The sequence below is a fragment of the Ambystoma mexicanum genome, chromosome 13, assembly GCF_040938575.1.
Source record: "Ambystoma mexicanum isolate Mex_15411 chromosome 13, UKY_AmexF1_1, whole genome shotgun sequence".
Lineage (NCBI taxonomy): Eukaryota > Metazoa > Chordata > Amphibia > Caudata > Ambystomatidae > Ambystoma > Ambystoma mexicanum.
Genome location: NC_090938.1, coordinates 267,023,570 through 267,035,362, shown reverse-complemented (window position 1 = coordinate 267,035,362; position 11,793 = coordinate 267,023,570). Strand labels below are relative to the sequence as shown.

At 40.0% G+C, this 11,793-nt stretch overlaps 1 protein-coding gene across 1 annotated transcript; it reads right to left on the bottom strand.

Annotated features, from left to right (window-relative positions):
- Positions 1-842: 842 nt before the first annotated feature.
- On the bottom strand, positions 843-1,769 carry LOC138520127 (olfactory receptor 5V1-like). The gene has a single exon (XM_069632624.1). The coding sequence runs from the start codon at positions 1,767-1,769 to the stop codon at positions 843-845; it is 927 nt and encodes a 308-aa protein (XP_069488725.1).
- Positions 1,770-11,793: the final 10,024 nt, after the last annotated feature.

Here is an 11,793-nt window from a genome sequence, read left to right as displayed (position 1 = left end):
GAGGAGAGAGCTGCTCCAGGTGCAAATGTCACCACCACAGACTTCCCAGGAAAAGTGCAGGGCCCGCTGTCACTATCCTCATGAAACAGCTACTGAACTGCTTCCACGCCATCAATACTTTTTAGTCGCCACAAATTTGAAGAAAACTAAAGTCAAACATGAAACGCAGAGCCTCATATAACACCTCATGGAGCAAAGCACTAGAACTATGCTGCCATCTAGGTTTGTTGCTTAGCCACGCCCCCAATACATTCCACTTCTAAGAACCTTCAGGTACCCATAGGAGACATGTCCTGGATTGTTCAAGACCTGACATGTATTTTCTCTTAACATGGACTGGTGTTGATTTCCAGACCCAGCACTTTCCAATGTTTGCTTTTTGAGACATGCTTGAGTATTCACAATCAACACCAGCATGCATGAAGGAATGAGCATATTATGTTGTTAAAAGGTGATGTATGACTGGAATGGTCAGGGCCTGCTGAGACATCTTAGAGTGTGCTATTGCTGGGGACATGACATATTCTGATTCCGTATTGAAACGGCATGGCTTAATTACTGGGTTCATAATCAGAATGGGGATTTAGTCTGAGGCGAGTGATGGGTCGGGATATGGATTGAAATAAATAGGCCTGGCTTAGGTCCAGTTCCTTGGCCGGATTTGTTGAGGCTTAGACCAGAAAGGTTGATGACAAACTGGCACCTTTAATGGTGATCATGAGTCACAAGTACTTCTACTACTGCTATACATTTTTTCTTATAGTTCAAAGATGTATTCTAATGCCTTGTCAAGTGAGACATTGTACAATATTTGTGTGTTTCTTGATGTAATGCAGCATATATTATTGAATTCCAATGAGTTTCTTGAAAGCTGCCTTCACTTCCTTATTTCTCAAGCTATAAATCAAAGGGTTCAACATTGGGGTCACTATATTGTACAGAACACAGAGCATTTTGTCCTGATCCATAGAATAGCTGGATTTTGGCCTGAAATACATAAATAGTATAGTTCCGAAGAAGATGGACACAACAGTGAGGTGAGCAGTGCAGGTGGAGAATGCTTTTCTTCTCCCTCCTGGCGAACGACTTTTCAAAATCATCGAAATAATGCAGATATAAGATATTAGTGTAAAAATAAAAGAACCTCCTGCCACCATCCCCCCAAATATAAAAACTTCCAAGACAGTGCTTTGCACATCAGAACAGGACAGCTGTAGAAGCGCAGGAAGGTCGCAGAAGAAGTGATTCACCTGGTTGGAAGCACAGAATGATAAACCCGCGGTCGAAAGGGTGTGCCCAAAAGAGTACAGAAAGCCACTGATCCAGCTTGCAAAGGCCAGGCGGAAACACACAAGTCTGTTCATTAGCTGGTTATAACGGAGTGGAATGCAGATGGCCACATAGCGATCAAAGCTCATAATAGTCAGAAGGAAACATTCAGCACTACCCAGGAAGTGGAAGAAATACAATTGGGCAAAACATCCCACAAATGAAATCCTTTTTTTCTCAGAGAGGAAGTCAAACAACATTTTAGGGACAGTCACAGTTGTGAAGCACAGGTCCATCAGGGACAAGTTGCAAAGAAATGTGTACATTGGCGTATTAAGTGCTGTATCACAACAGGTCAATGTCACTAGGAGGCAATTCCCAACTATGGTGAGTGTGTATGTGATCGAGAAGGCAACTAGAAGTCCAGCCTGAACAGTCGAGTCATTTGACAATCCCAAGAGGATGAATTCGGTAACTCGTGTCCCGTTCTTTAAGTCCATGGCATATGCTGATCTATCTGTGTGATTAAATGGAAACAATATCAGTGTCATAATTGCTGTCTTTACATTATGCATCACACAATGTTTACACAATGGAAAGGGCAACTTGTCACATTCGAATTTGTCTCCATTATTGTGCAGAGCCATTTTAAATAAGATACCTCTCCCTGAAAAACTAGCAATTCAGATATAATTTTTTTCTAATTAGCATTGTTCGTGTTCCATAGGGGTATGCTTTCCCTGCCTATAGAATGCATATATTGCAATGTGTCAAAAAGAAGACATTTTTTAAACATAGTTCTTCCAAAGCCCGTAGTTGTTTTGTCAGCTGTCTACTTCATTTTCTCTATGAAGAATTCTGAGGCAAACTAATATTACCTTTATGTGTCCATAAGAGGAAATGCGAAACACCCCATGGGGAAATCCAACGTGTACACCTATATAATATTAATAGAATAAAAGAGAAAACAATCAAGAAAGCAATATATATCATTGTTAACTTAACTTTACCCCAAGTCCGTGTACTCAATTTGGAAACTTAAGATGTTGCCAGAGGTCGAAAGATTGTACAACGGGCAAGTTGTACAAAAGGGAAAAACATGAAAAACTTGAATTAAAAGGAACATGCCATTCACTATTTCACTATAAAGAAGGTATATCATGATGACAATAAAGATTACCCAGAAAAACGTGATACTTAGAACCTCAGAATCACTCTAAAAACTATAAACAAAATGTCATATGACATTGTGGGAATTGCCACAACTGGTTGTTTTTTTCTGGAATTAAAATTGTCAAAATGAAATGAGCAGGTCTGAAATGCAGTGTCTTGAAAACGAACTAATTAAGATCTCACTTGAGAGCAAAATATGTTCAAAATTATTCAGAGTGGATGCTGTGTATGAACACAGCGTCCACTATAGCATATTTTAATACTCTTAATATTAATTCAGTTAATGGTGCAGATTTAATATCATAAATACCTCATGCGCGTTGTGTCCTAGCGATGTAGAGCCACAAATGCATCTTATTTTGTTCTCATCGAAATATTAAATCATGAGAAAAATACATTGGTTCCAAGTTTTAGAGAAAAGGTTGTCTGCAACAAATGAAGAACGCTTTGGGACTTTCGAAAGCTAATGCATTTTTCCATCTCTGCATTGTATTTTCAGTTAGTCTTATAAAATATGCATTTTATTTATTTGAAAACTGGACTAACAAGGCACTCAGGATTTCTTCAATTTTATGGGATTGTATATCCTGATATAACGTGTTAATGATTATGATCACAATTATTGATTAAGAGTAAGGGAGGGTGATTTGGGAAGGGGCCCTTTGAATAAAATCACACCAAGTTGAGGTAGGCTTTGTCAGTGGAGTGTCTGTGGCTACAAAGGGTTTTCCATTATTTTAGATGCAATGTAGTGTTTGATTTATCCTAAGAAATTAAGTAGACATGAAGTCATGGAAGTATGGAAAAGTAGTTTTAATGCTAAAATCCTTTGGTATTTTTTTTATTGTAAAATATAGTGCATTCATGTTTTATTTAAACTTTAATACATGACACGTTTGCTTGTGTCAATTATTTTGTAATATAATCATTATTTAGATATATTTCCAAGCTTAATATATGGCTCTTTTAGTAGTTCTTTTCAGGAAGCACACATTCCATTTTTGTTTATTTAACTTTTTGCTGAGGATCTAGTTGCATTTTAATGGACATTTTTCAGACAGTATATTTTTTATTTAATGTGATAGTGTTTGCCTAAGCAACCTTTCACATACAGCATTCATAATACATAGGTCATACATATGATACAAACATCACAATGCAATTATTTTTAATTAAAAAAAGACTATACAAATCAAATGAATGCATCTCATAAGCTATAAACTAGAACATGTATAAAACAATGAACTCATCATTAAATATACAACACCTGCAAGCATTAATATCTGATTTTCATAAGACCAATTTTAAGTATTTTAAGACCTCTATCGATAACACTGTTTCAACCACTGAGCTCAATCTGAAACAATACTCATTAGTATTCAACCAATAAGTATGATCAACAAATAGGTAAAAGGACTGTATCCTGATTTCCTGCAATTTGGTGCATGCGGTCATGATATGTTTTAGTGTCTGTATAAACTCCCCATCAGCGCACAAATCACAGTTTGCTGACATCCCCACACTATACAAACGAGAAACTAACACCTCCTTACTGCCCAACATATATAAAGGGGTAGTGGGGTCAGAAATGTTATTTTCCCAAACAATCAGGCATGTATTTTTGATCATACATCGATCATTCCTAAAACAATTTCCAATGCAACTTACCCAGGTTCTTCTCACTTAAACACTTGCAAAACTGACGGGTTGGGTACCGCTGTCTTGTGTTAATGTTATCCATTGATACATTGCCCTAATTTCAAGTGCCCTTGCAGCACTAATTCAGATCACCCGCCCCTAAAGCTGACATTACTAGACGCTCACAATCAGCTCCGCCTATTTTAATGACATTAGTGGGCAGCGTAGCCAAACGTACAGTGTCATCACCAATGTGATAACGTTATCTAACATAGAACCAGGAACATAAACACTCACATCCACAACAGAGGTAACATTTTTGTTTCTTTTCATACAACTGTTTATTTTGAAGAAAACAGAAATAGTCAGGATCATAGCAACTACTTTTAATTTTGAAATAATGCTGAAAACAGGTAATAAAGTCCACAAACACATGGCTAACATTTTCCAATCTAGGTTATAGCTAGCGAACATTAAATAGTTCTTATTATTTGTTTACGTGTGAATGGTGATCTTTTGTGTTGATTCCGTTCATCGAATGATTTATCTCAGTCTTTGCGTTCTTCACTTAAAGTTATTATCTTTTATCGCTAATTTCTGATCAACGAACATGGCGTTCAATTACAAAGAAGAAAATAGTGGTTTAAAGTTCAAATTCAACACTTTCACATCCGCACATTTTTAGAAGCTATGGGCTGACATGTTGCTCCTTATAACTGCAATCACAAAAGGACAGATTGGTGTCTGGCGATGTCCAAGATAATGGTTATCACAGATGCGTTGTTGATGATTATTTTCCAACTGCAATTGAAGAAGCTGTCGACTAGTAAACTGTACCCATGACAGACGCACATCAGTATAATATACCTACATATCGAGCATGCAAAAATATATTTCAGTACCCAATTTATAATTGTATATACAGAGTACATATTTATGTTAACTATCAATTTAAGTTACAATTAACACATACAATGACTATTATTTGCTTCAATTTGAACATTCATCCATTATAACGTTAATCATGTAGCATACAGCAAACTTGCCAGCCTCTCCTGCATAAATATTATTTAAAACGTTTCCTACAATGTGCCTTGTCTTTCCATTCTCCCTGTGTGACGATGACCAACCGCTTCGAAAGACAGATCTCAGTAAAAGAAACTTAACATTCCTTCGTAAGCTTTTGATATTGTGAATATTATCACTTCTTTGTGGATATTCAACACATTTTGGCATTCAGATTGTTAGCGCAGTGGATTCAAGGTCGCAATACAATGCAACCCTTCATCCAGCGTTCACAGCCTGTCAGAGGGAGTTTCATTTTAGGAACATATGCCACAAAATTGAACAATAATATTTGCAAGCTGTGCAGTGAAAAAAAAGATATATTTCAAGTATCCCACATATGAAAATGTTTGCTTCCATTTGAACGGTAACAATATGCTGGGCTCCCACAACATGTATGTATTCTTTCATAGATTACCCTAGGCGAGGTGCAGAATATACTTCAATAGGCCAATGCCTGAAAAAACAAAACAAATTAATAGTGTGGGGCAGTTTTTTTTGTTTTACCAAGTGGGCCACTTCTTTTCTGAAATAAAATGAATTTGAATACAAAAGCGGTGGGTTAATATACAGAGACAGCACACATGGCCCGGGAAGGGAGGGGGGTGAAAGGGGCAATTTCGCACCATGCTGGGTGGGCTGTTGCAAGCAGTGCAAAATAAAGTTGTAATCCCTAAAATTCCAGCATGCCTTGAATGTATGCTGTTTCAAAGGCTTACTGGGTTCTGTGTATATCTATTCCAGCAATCATGTTGATTTGTGCATTGATGTATGCACGCCTGGTTGTCCATCACAAAGTAAGTTGTAAATTTGCAAGTACAATAGTTATTTAGGACTAGAACGATAGTTATTTAACATTCTTAATGTTTCAAGGCCTTGTTAGAATGTCATTGTATTTTCACTTGCTGCTCCCTTGCCTTGAAGCACTTTCAAACACATTGTGTATAGGCGCTATACAAATAAACTGTCAATTCAATTAAATTCAAAGGCCACAGGCGCATGTTGAAGCACAAGGACGGGTGTGGACCAGACGCGGTAGGGATGCACACTCTGTCAGGCTTATCAGGGGAAAGAGGCCTGGAAGGGCAAGTGCAGGTTGTGGGGGGCAGAAAGACAGGGTGCTGAGGTACACTGGGTGAGAAGGGCCTGTGGAGCTCAGAAGGGACCAGACAGCAGGTCAATGTGATAGAGGTGGGCATTAGCAGGGGGGAAATGAAGAAGAGAAAAGTTGGGTCTTGAGAATCTTCTGGAACTTAAGGAGACCAGGCAGAAGCCTGAGAGAGTCAGAGAGGCCATTACAGAGGGACATTCCTGCAGAGGTTTAGAGATCTACCCCACATGCTCTGCTTGGAATAGCATCTGATCTGCAGAGAATTGCAACTAGATGCTGTCATGGCCACAGGCCCCAGAACACAAAAACCCCACCATCTAGTGATGGGGGCAATGGGTCACTTGACTCACTTATGCCCCTTTGGGACCTATAAACACAGGGGCACGGGCTGGAGTCAGTCCTGGAGCCTTTGGCACCAGGCTCATATATACATGTGAGCAGGAGCACTTTATTTCAGTGCAGGAGTGCTTTTACTTTATTTCAGTGCAGGAGTGCTTTTTTTAACAAGAACTGTCCAGGAGCTTAAAGCCTTTATTCCAGAGAACATCCTCATGTGCTGACTCATCGGATGTGGCTCCCTAGGCCTGGTCTTCACGTGCTTAATCATTGGGTGTGGCAGGGTATTTCAGGCAGGCTGAACCTGGTGGGCGTGGCATCAGGGGCTGAGCTATATAAGCTGCTCCATCGTTAAGGCCGGTACTTCGCGTTACTGTTCACTCGCTTGCAACGTGATGCTCACTGCCGCTTGGACCAGTTTACTTACCTTTGAAACCTTGTGTTCTCCTGCATGCTCAATTCCAGGAAACCGGTGCTTCATCACTTCATCTGCAGACTCATCTCCTGACATCCAGTGATCTTAATCCCGATGCCGCATCACCGTAGTCCGCATCCACAAACTCTGACCCTGTGTAGAAGAAGACAGACAAGGTTAGAACATCCGTCCGAGGGCTGTGCCACATTTGAACCATGCACGCCCAGAGTTAACAACTTACCAGCTACTGTACCGCTGCAGATTTGTTCCTCATTCCCTCCGGCTGTCGCCTCGAGCTCCGCAGCTTCTGAAAGGCCAGCAACATCACCTGCAAGGGAAGAAAGCAAAAGAGCAAACATCAAAAGTGGATTGGACAGCAATACAAGACAACAAACTTTACAATACAACAAAAACAGATGAGGAAAGACAAAGGCAAACAGGAACACTTACTTGGCTTAGTCGCATCAGGACTCCACTTCCACGTGCAAGGGGCCAGTGAAGGAACCTGGTCCAGATCACACAAGCGCCCCTGCCTGATGCAGCAGGATGGAGTGCTCGCCAAAACGAATCAACAGGTGAGCTTTCCAGGGACAGCGCATCCCACGGGTACCACGGTTTGGGAGAAGGGGCCTGGAAGGGGATCAGGTGTACAATCTGGCATACTCACGCCCCCTAGTATCCACACAGGAGCAGTCCCGAGCAGCATGACCTATTACCACCAGTCACCACATAAGCGCAGAAGGCGAAGTCGGACCCGAGCGACCTCATCCCTGGTAGGGCTGCAACCGTGCCCCAATGCCTCGGCAGAGACCAGGTGAGCGTAACAGATCACTGCAGGGAGGTATTTAGGGAAAGAGTCAGATGTAGTGGGGTCCCTGGCCCCAAAAATCATTGTGGACGATGCAGAGCATTGAACTTGATCCTCACAGCCACCAGGACCCAGAGGAGATTTTGTTGGACTTGAGAGATGCAGTCCCTGGGTTTGAAGCCAAGGATAGGTCTTGTTGTCCTTTAACGGATTAGTTGAAGGGTTGAAGGGAGGATTTAGGCAGATTGGGGAAGAGGCTGTTGCAGTAGTCCAGCCTAGAGAGGACCAGAGATATGGAGACATTCGGTCTCATTATAACCCAGCTGCCGCCAGAGTTGCATTTTTTCCGGCACCCGTAAATGAGGAATTGCCAGGTAATTCCAACATTGCCGAACCCAGTAATTCCTGCATTGCCTGGTGCCAGTGCCTATCAGTCCTCATTCCCATTGAGCCCCATAGGGCTCAATGGGAATGGGAATGTCAGATGCACCGGCACCATGTATAATGGTGCTGGTGCATTCGACATGCTGTGCTCGCAGCTCGTAGTATGGTGGTCCGGGAACTACGGTACCGGCATGCTTACCGGTACCGTAGTTCACGGTCCACCATGCTTATAATGAGGCCCGTTGAGTTTCTGTATGTCTACTGCTCCAATGTTCTTCTTATATTCTTCAACTATTGTCAGTTCATAACAAACAGGGCTCCAAATTAGGATTGGATACACAGGAATTACAAGCAGTGCTTGGTTATCCAGCAGTAACCAGTCACCAGGAGCTACCACTATGGAACAAGGAGCTAGTATATAGCGTTAAATTAGTTGGCCTGCGGAAGCCAAAAAGAGCTTCTTGTGACTGTTGGTTTTAAGCTCACCAGTCTCTTCTACATTTCATTTGATTTGAGTCCCATACTTGAAATAATCAGAATGACATTACACATCAAAGAAAAATAGAAATGTTATGACCTATCTAGTGACATTACTTCACAAACAGTAATTAATTTCAAATACATAATTTAACAATTAACTCTTACATACTATTCCATTTATCATACAATGAAAACATTTTCCCAACACTGTGCAAAAGCTTTAAACTGGCTTTGCTAAACTTTGTGAAGACAGCCACACATAATGTGAATCTTGATGTCACCCTTTCAAAAATTTAAAGTTTGGGAGGGCAAACCTATTTTGCAATGTTCTATGTCATACCCTTGGCCCTGGAAGCAAAATATGGATCAATTCCATGCATTTGCATGGCCATCACATTCAATGTCAGATATTTTACAAATTCAAAATCCATCTGATAGGAGATTGGCTTTGCCACCCACTGTTTACGTATTTTGGTAAACTCCTTGTTATAACTAGGCATCCCGAAAATTCCTGCAGTTTTGGCTTGTTCCCTCCCAAAGTTCTCGTTGTGTGCAAGTACAGCCAGTCTTGTTCTGGCCTTCATACCCAGCCAGCCTTGTTCTGTCCTCCATACCGTCTACGCCAAAATGCAACCTTTTAGGCCTGTACTTTAGGCACATATTCTGGAACACCTCCAAATCTACAGTGTGGCAGAACTCTGAGAGTCCACGAATGTCTTTTGAAAGCATTTTGTCGTACACAATCTTCTCAAGTGCTGCGTGTGGAGGGGAGCCTGGAGCCAACCACCTTTTCTTATGCTCCTGCTCCTTGCTCAATGGTACATGTGCACATTTGTGGAAATGTTTGTTTTCTTTCCAAGAGTGTTTGTTAGAACAACGGTGCATCAATGAACCCCATTTTTCAAGCAGAATATCTACAGATCCATCACAAGTTTTTGAGCTCCATTAAAGATGGTTGCTGATAGACTGTCAACAATGTAAAATGTTTCTGTAGCCTTTTATGCCCAGCAGTTGTAATGTATTTCTTAATTGATTTTGCGACATTCCAGACATCATATTGATGGTTTATGTCTGGGCACTGCTCTCACAATGACTTGGCTATTAAAATGTGCCTATCAGTGGCTATCAGGTCTATTTACATTCCTCTAGATTGCAGAAGTTGAATGGATTTAATGAAACCATATTTTTCCATAGCAACAGAAAATATACATTCAGATACTTGCAGGACGACTGAACTCACAATGTTTTTGGTTTCCATGTCTTGGAAGTGGTAAATGCAGTATTTAGTAGAAAAACCTGACTCACACACTGTCCATCACCAGCAATCCAGAGCATTTTTCAAGCAAGAGGATTGTCCATTGACATCTGTTTTAGTGTTCAGTCCTGGCTAATAGTGGGGAACAAGAAATCCTTCTGATATTTGTACTACTGGGTTTTTGTTAGGAACTCGAGTTCCACAAAGTTAGAAAAACTTGAAATGGTACTGTACGTTGATCGGCTAAACAACAAAGCAAATGAACAAAGTACATTTTCAGCAGGCACTTTTCCAAGTATAGGTTGAGCAGACAATGGAAATGTGTTATGGTGGTGTACACAGCTACCCATGCTCTTCAGGTTGGTGCCTTTGACTACACAAATAAACTTCAACAATGGCGCCCCACAAATCCTCCTACACAATTTATGATCACATTTAATTATGTTCATAATCTCGATCAGGCAGCAGTCAAATACAATGGCCCTGATCCATGGAATTATTTGCATGTTAAAATGAATCAGGGCCAATGTATTTTGATTCCTTTAATAGCCAATCGTCGATAATTATAGTGGTTTGTGAATCCATGATGGTGGATAAGTCCTCAACACTAGGAAGAGTGAAGAACAACACAAGCACATTTGTAAATCTTTAGCGAAGATGCTTCGGTTATTTCTGTGTGTGATATTTTCAATTTGTCCACGTATATTGGGGAGACAGGGAACATTGTCTGTTTCTTAGATAGCATTGTTCTAGAAGGTGTGGAATGTGTGAGCAGTTATGCAAGCAACTCTGAAACATCTTCTGCGTATCTGTTTCTTCTGGGTGACGTTGTGTGCTGTAACAATGATCGAGGGTTAATTTCCATGTGCCACTGCTGCCTGCTGACTACTTAATTTTCTATGAAGAATTCTGAGGCAAAATAATATTATCTTTATGTGGCCATAAGAGGAAATGCAAAACACCCCATGGGGAAACCCAACGTGTACACCTATATAATACTAATAGAATAAAAGAGAAAACAATCAAGAAAGCAATATATATCATTGTTAACTTAACTTTACCCCAAGTCTGTGTAATCAATTTGGAAACTTAAGATGTTGCCAGAGGTCAAAAGATTGTACAATGGGCAAGTTGTACAAAAGGGAAAAACATGAAAAACCTGGAACATGCCATTCACTATTTCACTATAAAGAAGGTGTATCATAAATGACAATAAAGATTACCCAGAAAAAAGTGATACTTGGAATCTCAGAATCACTCTAAAAACTATAAACAAAATGTCACATGACAGTGTGGGAATTGCCACAACTGGTTGTTTTTTTCTGGAATTAAAATTGTCAAATTGAAATGAGCAGGTCTGAAATGAACTAATTAAGATCTCACTTGAGAGCAAAATATGTTCAAGATTATTTAGAGTGGATGCTGTGTATGAACACAGCGTCTACTATAGCATATTTTAATACTCTTAATATTAATTCAGTTAATGGTGCAGATTTAATATCATAAATATCTCATGCCCGTTTTGTCCTAGCGATGTAGAGCCACAAATGCATCTTATTTTGTTCTCATCGAAATATTAAATCATGAGAAAAATACATTGGTTCCAAGTTTTAGAGAAAAGGTTGTCTGCAACAAATGAAGAACTCTTTGGGACTTTCGAAAGCTAATGCATTTTTCCATCTCTGCATTGTATTTTCAGTTAGTCTTATAAAAGCTATCAAAATATGCATTTTATTTATTTTAAAACTCGACTAACAAGGCACTCAGGATTTCTTCAATTTTATGGGATTGTATATCCTGATATAACGTTTTAATGATTATGATCACAATTATTGATTAAGAGTAAGGGAGGGTGATTT